At 39.2% G+C, this 22,241-nt stretch overlaps 2 protein-coding genes across 8 annotated transcripts in view; one reads left to right on the top strand and one right to left on the bottom strand.

Annotated features, from left to right (window-relative positions):
* FCGBP (Fc fragment of IgG binding protein) overlaps positions 1 to 22,241 on the top strand; it is a 141,535-nt gene that overhangs the window by 23,677 nt on the left and 95,617 nt on the right. The window lies entirely within an intron of this gene.
* On the bottom strand, positions 7,637 to 22,216 carry LOC114904683 (zinc finger protein 546). Of its 3 annotated transcripts, XM_029238884.1 has the most exons (6): positions 22,177 to 22,216; positions 21,388 to 21,619; positions 17,797 to 17,883; positions 16,311 to 16,437; positions 15,154 to 15,249; positions 7,637 to 14,279 (listed from the first exon to the last, which is right to left on the bottom strand). In XM_029238884.1, the coding sequence occupies exons 3-6, from the start codon at positions 17,803 to 17,805 to the stop codon at positions 12,163 to 12,165; spliced, it is 2,349 nt and encodes a 782-aa protein (XP_029094717.1). In that variant the 5' UTR covers positions 17,806 to 17,883; positions 21,388 to 21,619; positions 22,177 to 22,216; the 3' UTR covers positions 7,637 to 12,162. The 3 variants fall into 3 exon arrangements, with proteins under 3 accessions (XP_029094717.1, XP_029094726.1, XP_029094707.1); XM_029238893.1 differs by lacking the exon at positions 17,797 to 17,883; XM_029238874.1 differs by lacking the exons at positions 17,797 to 17,883; positions 21,388 to 21,619; positions 22,177 to 22,216 and having other exon boundaries at positions 16,311 to 16,747.

Here is a 22,241-nt window from a genome sequence, read left to right as displayed (position 1 = left end):
GGTTGAATGGAAGAGGTGCACAGGGCAAAGTGTGGGACACAGTGAAAGTTGGCAACAGCCACTGCATTACCATAAACTCGGGTGTGGTTGAAAGGGGCTTGTGAAGAATAAGACACTCTTTTCACTTTTATCGCTCTTATCACTTAAGAAATCCAAGGGTTTTAGGGACTCTGTGTCAGGAAAGGGGACAAAAACCAAACATATCTTTCTTAATATGAATCACAATATCACAGGCAGCTACTGAAAATTTTTTGGCAAGAGTCTGAAGTGATCGGTTATACCTATTGATAAAGTTTCTCTTGACGGCACCCCTGAGGATGGATTGCAGAGGACCGGGAAGACCACGTGTAGTCAGCGTCGATTATGAAGTTATTGTCTCTGAGCTCCCAACCCACCCTCCTATGTTTTGCTTTGTGATGCTGAGCTGGGAAACCACATTTCTGCTTTGCCAGGTGGTTCTGTTTTAGACCCTGGCAATGGGATTTACTAGGAGGTTGCAGAAGTGGGGTGATTAACTCATCCTGGTTTTCCCAGGACTTCTCCAGTTTTAGCACTGAAAGTTCTGCTTCCTGGGAAACTCTTCCCAGGGTGCTTGGTCACCTTATGCAGAAGGGACTGGCTTGCCTGCTGTTCTTGTGAGTGTTGCCCAGCAACGCTTCACTCTGATGGTGGTGGCAGCGGCAGCAGCAGAAGCAGCACTGCCTTCCTGTAGCAGCTGCTGATCCAATTTGTAGTTTTCTAACTCCGGCAGAACCAGTCTCATCAGAAAGAGCAGCGCCAGCTGGCCAGTGCCCCTTCTTTTGCATCTGTGTTCCCCCAGCTCTAGGTGTGGTCCCTGCTTCCTGCAGTTGCTACTTCTCTCCTATCTTAGAGCTGTAGTTCTCAGAGTGTGGTCCCCAGACCAGCAGCATCAGTATCAGCTGGGAACTTGTGAGAATTGCAAAACTCCAAGCCCCATCCCAGACCCATCAGAGACTCTGGTAGCCGTCCTCAACAGTCTGCCTTTTAACAAGTCCTCCAGGTGATTTGGCTAAGGTTTAAGAACAGCTAAGCTGCCTTAGAATTCTTTTTTTTTTTTTTTACCCTTTCAGTTATCTAGATAACAACTTTATACCAAGTTGGCAGTTCCTTGTATTATAGTCCATATGTTAAATTCCCTCTGTTAGGGTACCTGGTGTGGTTTCTCTCTCCTTACTGGACCCTGACTGACTGATCCAGAGCCTGCTGCAGTAATACAAGTTAAAGATGAAGACTGTCCAAACTAGAGTATAGTGCGAGTGGGGTGGAGAAGAGGGACACACAGAAGATATTTAAAAGGTCTTGATTACTATTTGAGCAGAGGGAGGAGTCTAGGACAGCTCCCACTTTCCTGGCCTGGGTCGCAGATGGACTGTGGTGCCCGTTCACACAATACAGGCAATGTAGGAAGAGGGATGGGGTGATGGTGGTGGAGATGATTGATTTGCTTTTGGATTTGATCAGGTTCCAATGGAGATACTCAGGTGCAGGCATCCCATTGGCAGATGGCTATAGGGTCTTGGTGTGTGTCTTTGCGTTAGAATCCGTGAGATTGTGGGGACAAAGGGTAAATTTGCTAGATATTGCCAAATTCCCCTCCATGGAGGCTTTACTTTTTTGCGTCCCACTAGCAAGGTGTGAGAACCCCTGTGTCCCCATGGCATTGCCAACAGAGTGTTGTCAAATGCTTGGAGTTTTGCTAATCTGATAAGTGAGAAAAAGAATCTCTGTGTGGTTTGAATTTGTGGTTTTTAAAAATTATAAGTGGGGTTGAGCATTTCTTTTTATGTGAACTTCTTCATGTATCTTGCCCACTTTCGATGGGTTTCTTGGTCTTTTTTGCCTCAATTTTTAGATGCTCTTTATATTTTAGGGATACTAACCCTTTGTGATATAAGTTGTAAATTTTTTTCCTTCATTTTGTCATCTGTAGTTTTTAGTTTGCACCTGGTGGGTTTATGTTTTGAACCTGCAAAAGGTTTTCATTTTTGCTTGGTCATTTGACAAAATTCTCTTTCATTGCTTCTGGATTTTTTTTTTTTTTTTTGGCAGTACGCGGGCCTCTCACTGCCCTGGCGTCTCCCGTTGCGGAGCACAGGCTCCGGACGCACAGGCTCAGCGGCCATGGCTCATGGGCCCAGCCGCTCCGCGGCATGTGGGATCTTCCCGGACCGGGGCACGAACCCATGTCCCCTGCATCGGCAGGCGGACCCTCAACCACTGCGCCACCAGAGAAGCCCCACTGCTTCTGGATTTTGATGAACAGTTTGGCAAATTTACCCTGTTCCCACATTCTCAGGTCATTAGGAGACTCACCAGTGTTTTATTATTTATGAGGTTGTATTTTTCCACTTAGTTCTTTGATATACTTCTAAGTTAATCTGGTATCCAGTATGAGGAACAGACTCAAACTTTTCTTTTTGTTTATCTAGTTGCTCTAATACCACTAAATTAAAACTTCCCTAAAGTTCCTTCCTGAATTAAAAAGTATTATATGATCATATTAATTTCCGTAAGCAATTGTTTCTATTTCTGGATTGATCTGTTTACTTATTGATGCACCAATAACACATTGTTTTATATGGTTTTTTTTTTTTGCGGTACGCGGGCCTCTCACTGCCGTGGCCTCTCCCGCTGCGGAGCGCAGGCTCCGGACGCGCAGGCTCAGCGGCCATGGCTCACGGGCCCAGCCGCTCCGCGGCATGTGGGATCCTCCCGGACCGGGGCACGAACCCACGTCCCCTGAACCGGCAGGCAGACTCTCAACCACTGCACCACCAGGGAAGCCCTATATGGTTTTTTAATATCTGTTTTCTCCTCCTCCTTCTTATTTTTCAGTTTTCCCCCCCATATTTGCCTGTTTTACTTTCAAATGAACCTTATAATCAAGTTGTCTAGCTCTAGGAAAAAACCCCAATGACATTTTTATCAGGCTTGTGATACATTTACAAATGAACTCAGGGGCAATGACCTCCTTATGATGTTGGCAGTCATTTTTGTTTCCATCCTTGGAATCCAGGCGCCATCTGGTGACCACTGTTCACAACAGCAATTATTTTCTCTAAAAAAGCTGCTCAAAGCAATAAACACTTGTCACCTCACACACACTTTCTGTGAGTCAGGTTTTGGAGGGTGGCTTATCTGAATGTTCCTGGCTCGAAGCCCTGGCTCATCCTCACTGCCAGGGCCTCACTCGTCAGAAGGCTTGAATGGAGCTGGGGGAATTCCCTCCCAAGGCAGCTCAATTCCACATCTGGAAGACCAGGCTGGCTTGGTCATGTCCCTCTGCATTTCCTTGTCTTTCATGACCTTGACACTTTTAAGGAGTATTTATCAGCTCTTTTATTAAATGTCCCTAAATTTGGGTTTGTCTGATGTTTTTCATGGTTGAAATGAAGTTATACATTTTTGCCAGGAACACCACACAGATAATGCTGTGTCTTTCTCAGTGCATCATATCAGACATGTCAGTATGTCTTGTTATGGGCGATGTTGACCTTGGTCACTAGGTTAAGGCACAGTCTGCTGCACTTCTCCACTGTAAAGTTACTGTCTTTCCCTTTGCAATTAATAAGTATCTTGGGGGAGATACTTCATGACTATACAAGTCTTGATTCTCCTCAAACTTGCACCTGTTAATTTTAGCATCTGTTGGTGGATCTGGTCTGCGACAGTTGTTACTGGGGCATTTGCCTAATAGTGATTTTTCATGTCCCTTTCTCCTTCTACGTCTATTAGTTGGAATTCTATTGAAAGAAAGAGCTGTTCCTTCTCCCCGTTACTTACTTGATTATTTACTTAGATCAACATGGACTCATGGATATCTGTTTTATTCTATGGGTTAAAACCTCATATTGAGAGTCTTTTAAAGTTTTGACAGCCGGCTGGATATGAAACGGTATGCTATTATGGTTTTAATTAGAATCTTTCTGAATACTGAATTCTAATGAGGTTGGGCATCTTTGGCTCTTTCCCTTTGTGGCCTCTAGGAAATGCTTATAGCAGCTATTTTTTTTACACTTCTTATTATTAAAAAAAAATTTCTTTTGGCCGTGCCGTGTGGCTTGTGGGATCTTAGTTCCGCGACCAAGGATTGAACCCAGACCCTCAGCAGTGAGAGCATGGAGTCCTAACCACTGGACTGCTAGGGAATTCCATACACTTTTTTAAAGTTAAAAAAATGTTTTATTGAAGTGTAGTTGATTTACAATGTTTCAGGTGTAAAGCAGAGTACAGAAAAAAATATATATATATATTCTTTTTCAGATTCTTTTCCATTATAGGCTATTACAAGGTATTGAATATAGTTCCCCGAGCTATACAGGTCCTTATTGTTTATCTGTTTTATATATAGTAATGTGTATCTTTTAATCCCAAATTCCTAATTTACCCACCCTGCCTTTCTCCTTTGGTAACCATAAGTTTGTTTTCTATGTCAGTGAGTCTATTTCTGTTTTGTAAATAAGTTCATTTGTATCATTTTTTAGATTCCACATATAAGTGATATCATATGATATTTGTCTTTCTCTGTCTGACTTCCTTCACTTAGTATGACAATCTCTAGGTCCATTCATGTTGCTGCAAATGCAATGATTTCATTCTGTTTTACGGCTGAATAATATTCCATTGTATATATGTACCACATCTTTATCCATTCATCTGTCGATGGACATTTAGTTTTCTTCCATGTCTTGGCTATTGTAAATAGTGCTTCTAGCAGCTATTTTTTATTCTTCTCTTGTCTTTCAGGTCAGGATGTCAGGCTCACAGTACAGATATGAGTCTGTACTGAAATACAGGCCTGAAATACACTAGGGCTTGTCTATATGTTAAATGCAACTTCTAGGCTTCATAGTCCATCCATATGCCGATAAATCCTGTTGCAGTTTGACACTGAAATGCAGTTTGAAGTGCAAGACACGTGTGGAAGGGAGAGGGAGGCACGAGGGTTGCGTGGATGGAGAATTTGAACTGTGATGCAGGTACGACATTGACCTTGGTTGACCCCACAAGGGGCTCTGGAGTATAGATAGCCCATTAGAGTCGTTCCCTATTTGGCACTAATTCCTGGACCTTATATTTTTTCCCCTTTCACTTTCACTCTCCCACGAGGACTTACACTCTCCCATGAGGACTTCGTGGAGTTTTCCAGAGGTTACATGTATGGTGGTGTCATTACTCTGCCAGCTAATGGAATGTGTGCATAGTTTTTTTTTTTTTTTGGTGTGTGTATTATTTTCAATAACAGCTTTATTGAGATATAATTCACATACCATACCATTTGCCTCTTTAAAGTACACTATCCAAAAAAAAAAAAGTATACCATCCAGTGGTTACTAGTATGTCCTCAAAGGTATGCAACTATCAGTACAATTTTAGAAACTTTTCACCTCCCCCCAAAGAAATCCCACACTCATTAGCATTACTCCCTGTTCCCCCGACCCCTAGCCCCTGGCAGTTACTAATCCACTTTCTTCTCTATAGATTCGCTTATTCTGAACATTTCACATAAAATGGAATCATTCAATATGTGGTCTTTTGTGACTGACTTCTTTGACTTAGCATAATATTTTCAAGGTTCATCCACATTGTAGTCTGTATCAATACTTCATTCTTTTTTATTGCCAGATAATATTCCATGGTATGGACGGACCACATTATATTTATCTAGTCATCAGTTGGGGGGAATTTGGATTGCTTTTCTACCCCTGAGCTATTATGGATAATGCTGCTATGATCATTTGTGTACAAGTTTTTATGTGGCCATATGTTTTCATTTCTCTTGAAAAAAAACATATACTTCTGAGAGGAATTGTTGGGAATTCCTTGAGAGGAATTGTTAAGTCTGTGTTTAACCTTTTGAAGAACTTCTCCACTATTTTCCAAAGTGGCTGTATCATTTTACATTCCCGCTAGTGGTGTATGAGGATTCTGATTTCTCCACATCTTTGCCAATAATTATTTTCTGTCTGTTTGATTATAGCCATCCTAGTAGGTGTGAAGTGGTATCCCACTGTGGGTTTTGTTTGTTTGGTTTTGGTTTTGGTTTTGGTGGGGTTTTTTGGCTGCACTGCGCAGCATATGGGATCTTAGTTCCCTGACCAGGGATGGAACCTGTGCCCCCTGCAGTGGAAGTTCAGAGTCTTAACCGCTGAACCACCAGGGAATTCCCCTCACTGTGGTTTTGATTTGTATTTCTTTCATGGCTAATGTTGAGTACTGTTCTTGTATTTTAAATATTTATCAGTTTTAATTTCTAATATAGTAACTATTGACAGATAGAACTCACATAAATAAAAGTGCGTTGGGGTCCTCAATAATTTTTAAGAGTGTAAAGATAGCTTAAAGATTAGGCTATCTAATGGCACAAAGTTTAAGAACGAGGGATTGGGGTTTGGATTTACCAAACCCACTTGGTTCCTGATGGTGGTATCAGATATTGACTCAACCCTGTTTAATAATCTACCCACAAACTTCAGCGGCTTCAGCAAACACTTAGCCTCCTGATCACTGGACTGAGGTCAGCTGCAGTGTGTCTGATCTAGAGCGGGCTTCAGTGGCTGACTCTGCACCAGCCCCCATGTTAGCTGGGCTTGGCCCTGAGCTGTTGGTTGGATTCAGGTTTATTCGGTATGTGTTTACTCTGCAGCTCAGGCTGAAGGGGGCATAATTTCCTCAAGAGCTAGAGTGTTTAACATCACTAGAGTGTTTAAACCTTTGTGCGCCTAGGTGTCTGCTAACATTCCTCCCTTGGCCAAAGCTAGTCACGCGGCCATGCCCACCGTCAACTGGGAGGGAAACTAAATTCTGCCCGCTGCAGAAGTGGGAGGAGCCAATGTATGCTGATGCCTCATCCCAACCTCAGAGGTAGGGGCTCTGCACTCCAGTGTATGCACGGCTGGTTTCCTTTTCCAGTCAGAGAGCTGACTTGCATCCCTCGCAGAGTGTGTCACCGTGTAGGACACCTCCCTGTGCCTGGTCCCTGTCCCTATATACCACATTCCTAGAGCTGGCTGAACCCAAAAGGTCACCTGCTGCCAAAGTTGTAAACTGGGGACCTGCGGGCCCACATTCTGTTTTTAAAAGCCTCACTTACTTGCCACATATCCAGATGGGTTGTTTTCACATGAAATCCCTATTTCTGTCTTAACTTGAGAAATTCTGAAATCTGACCCACATTCTCCCATGGTGACAATCGATTGAGCTGAGTAGTGATCACCAGCCTGACCTTTTGTTTGCCCCCGTCCCCTTCCCTCCTTATTGCCCTACACTTGCCTTTCTTCATCCATTTACCCTTTCTCTGTGTCCTTTGTGAGCATATTAAAAAAAAAAAGTGGTAAAATACACATTGCATACAATTTTACCAGTTGCCAGCTTAACCACTGTAAAGTGTACAACTCTGTGGCATTAAGTACATTTATAATGTGGTGCAAGCATCACCACTATCTAGTTCTAGAACTTAGTCATCACTCCAAATGGAAACCTGGTACTATTAAGCATCCCTTCCCAATCCTCCTTCCTCCCAGCCCCTGGCAACCACCACTCTGCTTTCTGTCTCTATGGATTATGAACTACTATGATTTTTTTTTTTTTTTTTTCGGTACGCAGACCTCTCACTGTTGTGGCCCTCTCCCGTTGCGGAGCACAGGCTCCGGACGCGCAGGCTCAGCGGCCATGGCTCACGGGCCTAGCCGCTCCGCAGCACGTGGGTTCTTCCCGGACCGGGACATGAACCCGTGTCCCCTGCATCGGCAGGCGGACTCTCAACCACTGCGCCACCAGGGAAGCCCTCCATATATGTTTTACAATCAACGTAGCACCTTCTACAAAAATGCCTGTTGGGATTTTGATTACCTTCCATTGAATGTACAGGTAAATTTGAGGAGAGTTGCCTTTCATACATTTTTGGGTCTTCTCACCCATGATTATGGCATATCTTTGCATTTATTTAGGTATTCTCTGGCTTCTCTCAGCAAAACTGTATAATTTTTAAGCAGTAGTCCTGCATGCATTTTGTTAAACTTATTGCTATGTATTTTATGTTCTCTAAAAATGGAACTTTTCTCTTTTACAATTCATTTTCACTAGTTTGGTATAATATAAAAATTCAATTTGGGGGCATATATTGTCGTTGAAACTATAAATCTTTTCCACAAAGAAAACTCCAGGCTCAGATGGTTTCAATGGCAGTTTGACCCAGAATTTAAGAAAGAAATAATATGAATCTTACAATATTGCTTTCAGAATATAAAGAACACTTTCCATCTCACTCTACGACATCAACTTAACTGATAATAAAACCTGAAAAAGAGATCATAAGAAAAAAAAGTTACAGATCAATATCAATAATAATCATACACACAGAAATCTCCAAAAGAACAATCAGAAAATGGAATTCAGCAATATATATATATAAAGGATAATACATCATGACAAAATGGGGCATAAGCTAGGAACACAAGGCTGGTATGACATTCTAAAATTAATCAAAGTGATTCACCACATTAAAGATGGAGGGAAACCAAAAGATCATTGTCAGTAGGTGCTTTTTATGTATTTGACAAAATTCAACACTGTTCATGATACAGCTCTCGGTAAGTTAGTAATGAAAAAATCTTTCACAATCGGATAAGGATATCTATGGAAATGAACAGCTAACATAACACTTTATGATAAAATACTGAATGCTTTTTCCCTAAGGTCAGAAACAAGGTCCATTCTGAGTGCTTCTTCAACACTGTCCTTGCCTGTGCAATAAGGCAATTGAAGGACATAAAAGGAAATGAAAAAGGAATTATCTTTATATTGATATGTGTCTTGATTGTGTTTATAGAAAACTCTAATTTATAAAAAAAAAATAAACCCTTCTAGAACTAAGTGAATTTATAGCAAGGATATCAAATACATAGTCAATATATAAAAATTCAACAGGGACTTCCCTGGCAGTCCAGTGATTAAGATGCTGCATTCCACTGCAGGGAGTGCAGGTTCGATCCCTGGTCAGGGAACTAAGATCCCGCATGCCAATTGGCATGGCCAAAAAATAGAAAACAAAATTCAGCATATTTTAGAGACAAGTTTTTTCTAATTTTTAAAGAACAGTTAATTTGAATTCTAAAATCTTATCAAAGAAAAAGGAAATTATAATACTGCCTCACATATGATTATAGATGGAAAAATTCTAAGTAAGATATTACCAAATGTACTTCAGCAGTATGACAAAAATCACAGTATATGACCAGAATTGTTTAAAATTCAATTTTAAATAAAAACAAATCAGTGCATCAATAAATTTATATCAAGGAACTAATAAAAACAAATCAATACATCAATAAATTTAAGGTGAGAAAACATAAGATTATACCAATAAATAACAAAATGGCCTTGGACAAAATTCAGCAATCACTACCAAACAAAGTAGGTATCTTCTGGTCCCCTACAAATATTGAAGGAAATTATTTAGAGGCAACAAAGAGAATTTATCTCCAAATAGAGTGAACATTATGGTAAATGATTAAATGTTGGGAAATTTCCATTAGATTCAGAGAAATTGATGACGGCTATCACCATAATATTCAATTTTGTTCTGAAGAGTCTATCTCAAAAAGAAAAGTAAATAAAGTAATAGACATAAATATTAGAAAATAAATAAAACTTATTATTACACAATTTATAACCTAGAAATCTGTCTCATAAAAATAGAATGAGTGTTCAATAGATACATAACTAATGCTATATTTAAGGTAAGAGAAAATAATTGCAAATGAATTATCCAGAATGCCATTCCAGTCAATTAGAAAACAAACAAACAACAGAACAATAATAATGGAGAAAGTCAAGAATTGGAAATTCAAAGTAAAGGAATAATGATTGGCCAAGAAACACGTTTGAAAAAATGTGCAACTGAAATTGAAATTTGTGAAAATATTTATTAAAACTTATACCTAACATAAGGCTGTAGGAATACTCAATATGATAGGAGTCTAAGAGAACAATTTGGCAATATCTAATAGAACTGGAAGTGTATGTGACCTATGATCAATGTAGCAATATCTAACATAACTGAAAGAATATATAATGTATGAGCAGTTCTACCTCCACATGTGTACAATTAAAGAAATTCCAGCTCATAGAAACCAACAGTCACAGACAAGGATATTCACTGAAGTATATCTGAAATAGTGAAAAATTGTTAAACACTAAAAAAGAAGAGAAGGTTTAAATATGTCATGGTATGTTCATATAAAAAACTAAACCAAATGGGTTTTTAATTTTGTAGGAAGTATCCGCCCTACATTCAGAGGGCAAGCAACTGACTGCAGAGGAAGAGATGTGAGCAGCAGAGAAATACATCATGCATTTCCTTTCTCAACATAGCTAAGCATCTGCCATGGTTATCTGGAGTGTCCCTCTTTAGGGTCACTGTTTTTCAGTTATGGCAGCCTTGTCAGTGTGGGTTCACATCCCAAAGAAGTTAGGTATTGTGAATGGGACTTCCTTAGTAAAGTTTAAGATACAGTAAGATAAACTAAGTTAAGCAAATTTTCTTTATTGTAGGCCTCTTAAGTCCTTTGCTAGCGTGATAATTAACATTTTTTTCTTGGAAGGGATTTAGTATTTAGAAGTTCATAAGTGTCTCTGACCACAGAACATTTTTCAAGTACCATTAAATACTACTGTTCCCAGAAACATTCTTTTAGATATGTTGGGTTAAGGCACTGCTTATCTATCTGTAATATTACAGATATGGTACTGCTGTTACTCTCCTTCGGTGTGAAGTTATATAGTGATTAAGTAGGAGGCAGCCTTTATTCTTAGGAGTTACATGATATATATAGAGAGAGGTGAAATGTTATAATGTCTATATTTATACTTAAATAATACAGCAAAAAATGTCAAAAATTATACAGAAGCAAACCAAATATGACAACGTTTTAACAATCACTGAATCTAGAGAGGGCATACCAGTGTTCCCTGTACTATTATTTTTTCCCAAATGGACAGTGGCCTTTTCATTGTTAGTTTCTCATTTATCATGAATTTGGGGCAGAAAAAGAAGACTGTAACACGTCTGCTTTATGGATTATAAAAGAAAAAGCTTTACAGCTCTCCCTGATTCTTCAAAAGCTTTCTCTCATAATCTCCATATCCATCAACTCTAGAGATTCCTTTCTCACGTTAGTTTTCAGAAATGACTTCTGAATTTTAGAAGTGAAAGTTTATTTTACTAAACTTTATCCATAATTAATTATTAATTTAAGTAAACAAAATGAAAGGTAGTGGACAGTTTTTACAAATTCTTTATATTCACAGGGTCTTCCTCTCACATGAACTTACTAATATCACTAATGATAAAATATTTATTGAACAGTGCTCTTCTAAAGGTTTTGTTTTTTATTAACATTTCATCCTTACAAAAGTACTATTAGGTAGGTACTATAATCACCACTTTAAAACTGAGGCACAAAAGAAATTAAATAAAATAGAATAAAATAAAGCACAGAGGGGAGTAGTGTCTTGACAATACCACACAGGCAGGGGTGGAATTATGAGAACTATAGTAAAGATTTGCTATGGCTGAAGTCTTTTCCCACATCTGTTACATTAACAGAATTATTTTCTGTTACAATGCTATATAAAGTGTGGTCCATGTACTGATGCTGGTCCACAGGTTGTTTGCTTCTGGTCTGCAATGAGTTAAGGTACAGACACCGAGAGCAAACATTTAGAGACATTTACAGAAAAATGACAGAGCTAATTTATGTCTGTTAAGTCCAATAATAAAAAATTGGGGGCTTTCATTTTGTATGTTTGTTTTTCTTTCAGTTTCATGTATCTGGTAATCCAATTTCATTGTATCTTGTAAAAGTATTGGTCAACAACAATTTTGAGGGGGGGAGGGGTACCCTTTATCTTGGTTTGAGATGTACTGCAGCAGTATCATTCTCTAAAGTTAACCAAGGCTGGGTGATGCTGTAATTTTTCAACTCTTTAAATCAATATATATAGTATAAAACTACTGCTGTTAAGTTTTGAGCACGAAGCAAAAGGGATTCCCATATGTTCCCTAACAAGTAAAAACTTTCTTAAATCAATTACGAATTCTGTTGTTATAAAAGGCATTTTCTAAAGGCCACTGTATCCTTACATTATGAATGGGGGTTCCTCACTAATATGATTTCTCTGATGTAAAGTGAGTTGATCACTACGAATAAAGGCTTTCCCACATTCTTTACATTTATAGGGTTTCTCACCAGTATGAATTCTGTGATGTCGTGTAAGTTCTGACTTAACACTAAAGGCCTTCCCACATTCTTTACATTTATAGGGTTTCTCACCAGTATGAATTGTGTGATGTCGAGTAAGTTCTGCTTGAAGACGAAAGGCATCCCCACATTCTTTACACCCATAAGGTTTCTCACCTGTATGAAGTCTAAAATGTTGAGTAAGATGATATCGGCGACTAAAGGTCTTTCCACATTCCTTACATTCATACGGAATCTCACCAGTGTGAATTCTTTGATGTAAGGTAAGTTGATAACTACAAATAAAAGCATCCCCACATTCATTACATATGTAGGGTTTCTCACCAGTGTGGATTCTGTGATGTTGAGTAAGATGATAGTGCCGACTAAAGGTCTTCCCACATTCTTTACATTTGTAGGGTTTCTCACCAGTATGGATTCTGTGATGTTGAGTAAGATGATTGCTACGAATAAAGGCTTTCCCACATTCCTTACATTTATAGGGTTTTTCACCAGTATGAATTCTGTGATGCTGAGTAAGTTCTGTCTGAAAGCGAAAGGCCTTTCCACATTCTTTACATACATAGGGTTTTTCACCAGTATGAATTTTATAATGTTGAGTAAGATTGTAGCGACGACTAAAAATCTTCCCACATTCCTTGCACTCATAGGTGTTCTCATTGGTGTGAATTCGCTGGTGTGAAATAAGTTGATTGCTACGAATAAAGGCCTTCCCACATTCCTTACATTCATAGGGCTTTTCACAAGTATGAATTCTGTGATGTTTGGTAAGTTCTGCTTGAAGACGAAAGGCCTTCCCACATTCTTTACATCCATAGGGTTTCTCACCAGTATGAATTCTGTAATGTTGAGTAAGATGATAGCGACTACTGAAGGTTTTCCCACATTCCTTACATTCATAGGGAATCTCACCAGTATGAACCCTCAGATGTAAAGTAAGTTGATAGCCGCAAATAAAGGCCTTCCCACATTCTTTACATTCATAGGGTTTCTCTCCAGTATGAATTCTACAATGCCTAGTAAGTTCTGTTTGGAGACGAAAGGCTTTTCTACATTCTTTACATTCATAGGGTTTCTCACCAGTATGAATTCTATGATGTCGAGTAAGTTCTGCATGAAAACTAAAGGACTTACCACATTCTTTACATACATAGGGTTTGTCACCAGTATGAATTTTCTGATGTTGAACTAGGTATGAGCCATGACTGAAGGCCTTCCCACAGTCATTACATTTATAGGGTTTTACACCAGTATGAATTTTCTGATGTTGACTAATATGTCGTTGTACCCTAAAGGTCTTTCCACAAATCTTACATTCATAAGGCCTCTCACCAGTATGAATTCTTTGATGTTCAGTGAGCTGATAGTGAAGTCTAAAGGCCTTCCCACATTCTTTACATTCATAAGGTCTCTCCCCAGCATGAATTGTCTGATGTACTCTAAGGTCTCGAACACGACTAAAGGCCTTCCCACATTCATTACACTCATAGGGTTTCACACCAGAATGTATTCTCTGATGTTCAGTAAGATGATAATGAAGCCTAAAGGTCTTTCCACAATTGTTACATTCATAGGGTCTCTCCCCACCATGAATTGTCTGATGTACTCTAAGGTCCCCTACACGACAAAAGGCTTTCCCACATTCCTTACATTTATAGGGTCTCTCACCAGTATGAATTCTCAGATGTTGAATAAGGTATGACTGTTGTCTAAAAGCCTTCTTACATTCCTTACATTCATATGATTTCTCTCTAGCATGAATTTTCTGATGCAGAAGAAGAGGTATATGTTTTTGGATTATCATTTGACTAGCACATCTCATTTGATGTCCTTCTTGTCTCTCAAACTCATGTTTACACTGCAAATCATTTCTGAAAATGGTATCCTCACGGATGTAAGTTTTACTTTTGTCCACTCTCTGCAACTGAAACAGATATATTTCACAAATATCCTTTTCTGGAAATAACTTCTTGGTGACATACTTAGACTCCAAATCTGGAAAAAAAAAAAAAAAAAAAAGAAAAAACCAAGAAGGAAACAAATGCTGTGATGTGATTTTTCTATGTTGGGGTAGAATAAGGGATTGCATCTCATAGTCGAAATAAAAGACAAACTAAAAACAATACACATTAGATGAAAAGGTTTAGAGCAGGGGTCTGCAAACTTCTTCTGTAAAGAGCCAGAGAGTAAAAATTTTAGGCTTTGTAGGGCATGTGGTCTTTGTCGCAATTATTCAGCTCTGCTCTTATAGCTCAAAGACAGCCATAGACAGTATGTAATTGAATAAGTGTAGGTGTACTATATTACCACTTTATTTACGGATACTGAAATTTGAATTTCAAAAATTTTTATGTTTCACAAAATTCCTTCTTCTGATTTTTTTCAACCACTAAAAATGTAAAAACCAGTTTTAGCCTGTGAGCCACACAAAAGCAGATGGTGAGCTGTTTGGCCCCTGGGCCTAAGTTTGCTGGATCCTGATTTAGAGAACTCTAAATTGTAATGCAATTTGAAAGAAGGCAAAAGACTTAATGATGTGACTCTAAAAGAGGGTAAAATAAGCGATTAGAGGAACAAGTTAAGTCAGTGGTCCTCCTACTTAGGATGGAAGTAGGGGAGTTCCTTACATAGACTGCTCTTCAGGCACCGACCCAGACAAGCGGAATCAAAATCTATAGAAACAAGTCCTATATATGGGAGCTCATGTTGAGAGGATTTGAATGTTTTCCCAGATTTCAGGCCTTTTCCCCACAGGCCTTGGGCCTTCGAAAGGAGCTTTCCAAACAACATCTTAGGGCCATGCCTCTCCCTGACCCAAAGGGCTATAACTTGTGACGGCATCCCCCTCGCCTGATTTGCCATCACTGACCTGTGTACCAGCTTCTTGTTCCTTCTCTCATTACCGTCCAGGGCTCTTTCTCTTGCTCCAATAAAGTAATCACGTCTGGCTTAGGAGAGGAACATCCTGCTCACGGAAAAGAAATGCCACATGATTTAGAACAAACAAACAATAAACCTTAAGTTCTAAATGACTTAATTTAGACTTGGTTACATTTATATTAAATTGTAGGTCAAAATAGTATTTGATAAAATGAAAAAAGGCCATTGAAGAATACTGACATTTACATGGACTCACGGTCATAGGACTAGAGGCCAGATAGGGGAGGGAAAAGGTTTGCTCTGCTTTTAAAGGCAGTATAGAGAGGGGTTGAGGACACAGACTCTGGAGCCCTATGGTCTGAGTTCAGATCCTCTGTCACCCACCAGCTGTTATTCCTTCTGTGTATTATGCTTTTATCAATGTAAATGGGCCTAATGTTACCTACTTCATAGGGCTCTTGTGAGAATTAAATGAGTTAATATATGTAAGGGCTTGCAAGGATGCCTAACATGTAGTAGTATTTTTGTTGTTGTTCTTATTATTTTTTTACGTAAAAGAAAAATACTGTTTCCTAAAACACTTCCAAGTTCTTCCTCAGAATTCTTTCAATAGAAAATGCAAAATTCACAGACTAGAATTTTCAAGCACAGAGTAGGTTGAAGAGAATACGACTTTTCTCCAATGGGATATGTTTGCTTGAATTTTAAATGGATATTGTTAACCCAGTTCACCACTATATAAAATGTAGAGGTTGATCTGATCACAAAAACACAAAACCCTGAGACTAGCTAATCTCTTTTCAAGTGAGTCAGACATGAACACAGAGCAGCTACAGGAATTCTGAGCACACCCATTATATGACACCTGGCTTCTCTGAAAATGTCTTGGGACTCAAATCTAGGACGAATTTAGAAAAACAGGCAATTATAGGAAGGGCCAGAGGGAAGAGAGAAGGTCACTGCAGGATGGAGAAGATGGTGCTTAACCAAGTGCCTATTTCCAACCCAATAATGCTCAAACCATTTCTTTCAAAATAGGGGGCAGACATTCAGCTGGTGTCTTAAAACAGAGCTCTGAAATTCAACAATGGAGAAAACTGATATTCCAGAAAACAGATTGTCAGTTATTTGCACAGATATCCTTACCCAATGAGACCAAGTTGCTGTAGTTCTCCAACATCACATCCCTGTACAAGGCCCTCTGAACAGGGTCCAGGCACTCCCATTCCTCCTGGGAGAGGTCTATGGCCACGTCCCTGAATGACAAGGACATCTGAAATGACAGACCCATGTATCATAAACAACGTTTTAAATGTATTTTCAAGATGGAAAACTGCTTTGCAAGAAAGAGGCCATGATATAGCAAGCAGTAAACTGAGGTTCAAGCCCGTGATTTGTAGGGAAGAATAAGAAAATCCGTGACTTCTCAAGTGGAGTGCCTGTGTGCTTTTAAAGAATACAGTTGGTACAAACAGAATGTCCTGTATACCATGGGATGAATGAATGAATAAAATAATCAAAGGTTCCCAATGAAATGAAATCCTATAAATAAGCACACTGCCTATCACGTGCCTGCCGTTTAAGTTCTGAATAAATGTGAGTTCCATTCTCTTTTCCCTTCAAGGAATTTTTTTTTTTAAGGAATTAAAAAAAAATGAAGTAATGAATTGTTTTTCCCCAAAAGTACTCTAAAATCTCTATCTTAGAAAATAGGACGCGACTGACATTTGATTTCCTTAAAACTCAGGTTCATCATTATGCAAGAAAATGTCATAAGCATTTTTCCTTGTTATAACAAATGACAAACTCTTTAGTTAATTTATTTACCGGCTGGCTAATCATCCATCTTGTGGATATATCAGACTAATCCTTCTGTCATATTTAGGCATTTATTTTGGACAAGATGTCTAAGGTCTTCCCCAGTCCCATTAGCCTTTCTTCATTCCCCATAAGGGAACTGGAGGGTCTTCCTACCTGCTACCACCATCCCTCAGGAACACTTGTCTTGATCCTGAGCTGGAGGATGCTGATGTAGGATGATCCACAATGACACTGATGTCACTAGAGACCAGCACATCCTCCTCAACCACAAAATTGACTTTTGTCCTGTTATTCATCCCTCTGGGGACCCCCTGGATAGATCCCTGATATCCCCACGTGCAGGCCTCAGTCACACTCCAATCTTGCCCTATAAGTTTCTCAGGGTATGGGATCTCATCACATGCAGAACACTCAACACTAAATTCCATCTTATCAACCTGTAAAACTCAGGTCTGTGGAGTCTAATGGACCATCATCTCTGTGTCATAGAATCATGACTCTAACAAGGGAAGTTCAGGTATCTCCCTCAAGCAACTTCATCCATCACTGCTCCATCAGTGCTCCTGAGAGAGACCGGGCACTTGGAGAGGTGATGAATAGGTGAACACAGGTGAGAGAGAAGAGGGGCAAAGAGAGAAGAGGGGCAAAGGAGGAGGCCACTAGGCTGTATGACACCATCCTTCACTGTGATCAGAGCAACTGGGTGCAGCTTCAGCAATCAGGTTGTCTTAGGAAGGAAGTCTCAGGATAATAAAAATGATCACAGGAATTCAAAACCACGACATCTCAAGGAGGATAAACATGAACTTACATGGGCCATGGTTGTAGAACTGCAAGAACTTGTTCTCCTCTTTGGGCTTCCTCCACTCGAAAAGCACAGAGTCCAGAGAAGCCAGGACTGGGGGAGGAACAGGAAGCTTTGAGACCAGGCGTGTCTCAAAGAAATCCCAAGATGACTTAAGTTAACATGATCCTGTTTTGCCTTCTTTCTACTTCTACCCCACAGTGCCCCACATACACATGAGGAGAGATAAGAGGGAGCTTGGATGAAGCCAAACCCTTCCTATGCCACAGGGAACCAGCTGCACAAGTATAGATACAGAGCAGAGGCCTCCTGCATGAAGCCAGACCAGGCACTCTAGCAGAAGGGTCTCTAGTCCACCCCTATTTCTGATGACGTTATCTGTAGCTGTTCCATTAGTCTCACTTTGAATCTAACATCATTAGAAAAAAAACTGTAAGTTATGAAGTTGCGAGATCCAACATGATAGCCACATATGGCTATTTAAATCAAATCAAAATTTTAAATTAAGTAAAATTAAATAAAATTAAAAGTTCAGTGTCTTCAGTTGCACCAGCCACATTTCATGTGCTCGATAGCTTCATGTGGCTAGTAGCTACCATTTGGAGAATGTAAATACAGAACATATCCATCACCACAGAAAGTTCTACTGGACAGAGCTGGTATGAATCATACAGCCTAAATTCCATTTTTTTACCATAGAGTTCCTCTGAACTCAGAATAATTTGGTCAAAACCTGACAGAGGTTGCTAGAGATACAATATCTCCTTCCTATGAATTCCCAAGGCATGTGACCTGAATTTCTCTGGTGGCTTTATTACTTCCTATCTCATGCTTATTCTGTCTACTCTGATTTTATATTATTTGCTGTATAACAAGAAACTTAAGGGATAGTAACTATGTTTCAGTGCTTGTATTCCTCTAACTGCTATCATGAGATTCAGCATACTGTGAGCCCTTATGTCTGTTATTTGACCAAAATTCCATTTTTGGCAGTTTTTCTTAGCACACTAAGATACATGCACAAGATGTTTATCATATAACAACTTAGAGTAACCAACTGTTAGAAAAATAAATAGCTACAGGAGGCAACAGGTTGCATAACTTTTGGTCAGTTATGATGGCAAACTAGTTATTAATGTTGGAGAAAGACATTCATGATGAATTACTGACTGATACAGGCAAATTAAAGAATTATAGGGAATTCCCTGGCGGTCCAGTGGTTGGGACTCTGCGCTTTCACTGCCGAGGGCCCAGGTTCAATCCCTGGTCAGGGAACTAAGATTCCGCAAGCAGCACAACGCGGCCAAAAAACAAAACAAAACAAAACAGTATGTAAAATGAAGGGAGGGATTATAATGTCATTCATAAATACAGACTCTGTTGTCAGACTTCCAGAATGTGAGTCCTAGTCTGACAACTACCAGCTTTTCAGTTAGTTTATTGATAAACCAGGGATAAGAATAGCACCTACCTCCTACAGTTATCATGAAGGTTGGGATATTACATAGACACCACTTAATGACCTATAATTACTAAATAAAAGTTAGATAGTATTGTTATTAGATAAAATTATTTTCTACTTTCTTTTTTTATAGTAATATTTGAGTCTCATGCCCACTGTTTTCCTGCAGCTACCAAAGAAGAGACACCATTCTTCAACATAAAGCTAAAGTAAAGAACCTAATAAGGTATTAAATGGAGAACGTTAATAAGAGGTTCAATCTTACTCTCCTGTCCTATGTAAAGATTTACATGAATATTTATAATTATTACCATCTTATTCTGTTTTCTACTATTATAAATCTGTCTTCTAAAATGTTACTTGCATTAAAAGATACTTGGACTAGAGAGGGTATTGCTAAGAAAGCAACTTTAAAAATCTAAAACAAGTGTAATCTGAAGCTTATCTTATTTGATAAATTGTGCCATAATGATTACTCTGAATTGATTTATATAACCCTAAAAGGCATAAATCTGGAGATGTAAATACTTGGAAGGTTTGTCAAACTAGAGGGCTTCATTGGCACTTTCCTCTTCTTTCTATATTCATGGAGGTATAAGAAACCTATGGTAGAATTACTTTTTCTAAATAGGAGTTGGGGAGTCTGTGTCCTTTGAATGTTCAATTAGAATAATTTCTGTTCTGTGCACACACACACACACACACACACACACACACACACAGCTGGAGAGAAAAAAATTTTGCTAAAATAAACCTCCCCAAAAAGAATCTGAAAAAGAATAGATACATGTATATATATAACTGAATCACTTTGCTGTAAACCTGAAACTAACACATTGTTAATCAACTATACTCCAGTGTAAAATAAAAAGTTAAAAAAAATAAATTATGAGTTTGGGTTCAAAACTTCAATTCTACTAGCTGGGATCTAAATATTTTGGAACTCACTACAATTGGCTAAGGGAGAACTAACAATGTCATTACCTAAGAAAAGACTTCTAGTAGAATTCTAATAAATCTGGCTCAACAAATCACTCCTCATGGAATTTTTGTTATTACTACAAGTTTTGTTGTCACTTTGATCTGAATGAGATGTTCCAAAATAAAATTCAAACAGCATAGTATAAAAAAAACAAACCTCCCCAAAGTATTAATAGTGGTGCTGGGGCTATTTAACTTTCTTTTTTATAAGTCCCTCTTGTAATATAATTGAATAACTGATTCTTTTTGCAAAAAATGAGCATTAATTCCATAATCTTAAGTATATAATAAATCTATATCCAATTTTAAAATATTTGAAAATTCTTGGAAGCAAATCTGTTTGACATGTGTGGGAATAGTAAGGGAATCAGTGTGACCATTATAATAAAGCCTACCAATTCCTGAACATTCTTCTTCAATACAATGAGAACTTTTTACTGACAAAATTCTCCTCTGAATGGACATGTCAGGTGAGGGGCATCTGCAGACTAAATAAGAAAATTTGGGCAAAGCAGACAGAACAGTGTTTGGTTCTTTTTCTCTTTCTCCGCTGAATAATCAACTGAAATATCGCTTTGGATATAACCCTTGTAAAATGTCTCTGAATTCCAATAACAGTAAATGACATTCATATAAAATTTAAAATTTGAGTATTATTGTTCATCACAATGAATATTACTTTACTCATATGTACATTTTTTTCTTTTGACAAACTCTTTATAAACATAATCTCAACCCATTGATTCCTTGGAAGAAACCCTTGACCATGATGATACAGATTTCCACGCTCAGACTTCCATTCACATTCCTGCTCCTAAACACCTTAAAAAACAGACGCCCGTGTCATTTACTTACAGACACCAGTCAGACTACCTCTGATCTTGCCTTTTAAACTTAGGTTCTGCAGAAGATCAGTGATGTGATTCCACTTAAATATTAATCTCAATAAAACAAAGCTTTAACTTTAGACTCCAGGATATATATTTCTTACTATTATAAAAAGTGAGTGAGAGAGGGCCACCTGCACGACCCCTCATTCATTGGGAAGGAAGGCCTAGAATAGGCCACTGGACATTTCATGAAAAGAAAAGCAAATGCTTCCATGTACTAAAAACAAAGATGCATTTCTGAACAAAGAGGAAGTAGAAACTCACCTGATCTGTACTTTTAGATGTGCAACAACAATTTTCCCCTCCTGCTCAGGATACTTCTTGGGGGAGAAAGGCAGGACTGGGGAAGAAGGAAATCATGAGACCTTCTTCAGGCCTTTCTTAGAGCACAGAGAGATGGAGAAGTCCCCTCCAGGGCCACATCAGCTCCGACCTCACACATATGACCAGATGAGACAGGGAGGCTGGAACCTGTCTCTGAAATCACAGCCGATTCCTAGAATCAGAGATATGGGAAAGCTGTGGTTCTGAAAAATGTAGCAGCACCCACAGCGCCTCCAAGTAGGAACCCCTCCCACCATTTCGAGCCAGGAGTTTGTCTTGGAGCCACTTTTAGCTCTAAAAGTCCCATACCAAGCCCAGAATTGTGTCTTCTTGCTTTCTGGGACTCTTCATTCTAGGGTTCAATATTTGACTTCCTCTTGGGAAAGTCTGTACAGACACCCGGGCTGTGAGGGAAGGAAGGGGAAAGCAGCAGGGGCGTGGGTCAGTCACACACACCGCTGACCCAAGCACCAGTATCAGAATGACAACCGCGCCCACCGACAGGAGGCCCAACTTGGTTCTGGAAAGCGCGCGGGAGCGTGCGCGCACACACCACACACACACACACACACACACACACAGCCTGTCACAATTAGTCACACAATCCCCCCTCTCTTCTCCTCATTCCAATACAGGCCTGAGGCTGCGGGCACGATGCGCCCTGGGCTCCTCACTCTGGCTACAGCTCCATCCCTTTCCCTACCCCGGACGAGTCCTGCTCCGCCTCACCTAGCACCAACTTCTCCCCAGGTTTCGACTAACTCACCCGCGGTAACTGAAACACCCAGTACGCA

Source organism: Monodon monoceros, unplaced genomic scaffold (genome assembly GCF_005190385.1).
Source record: "Monodon monoceros isolate NGI ecotype Baffin Bay Population unplaced genomic scaffold, NGI_Narwhal_1 Super_Scaffold_10, whole genome shotgun sequence".
In the NCBI taxonomy this organism is placed as follows: Eukaryota; Metazoa; Chordata; class Mammalia; order Artiodactyla; family Monodontidae; genus Monodon; species Monodon monoceros.
Note: the sequence above shows the minus strand (reverse complement) of the source record. Positions and strands in the feature narration are given on the sequence as shown.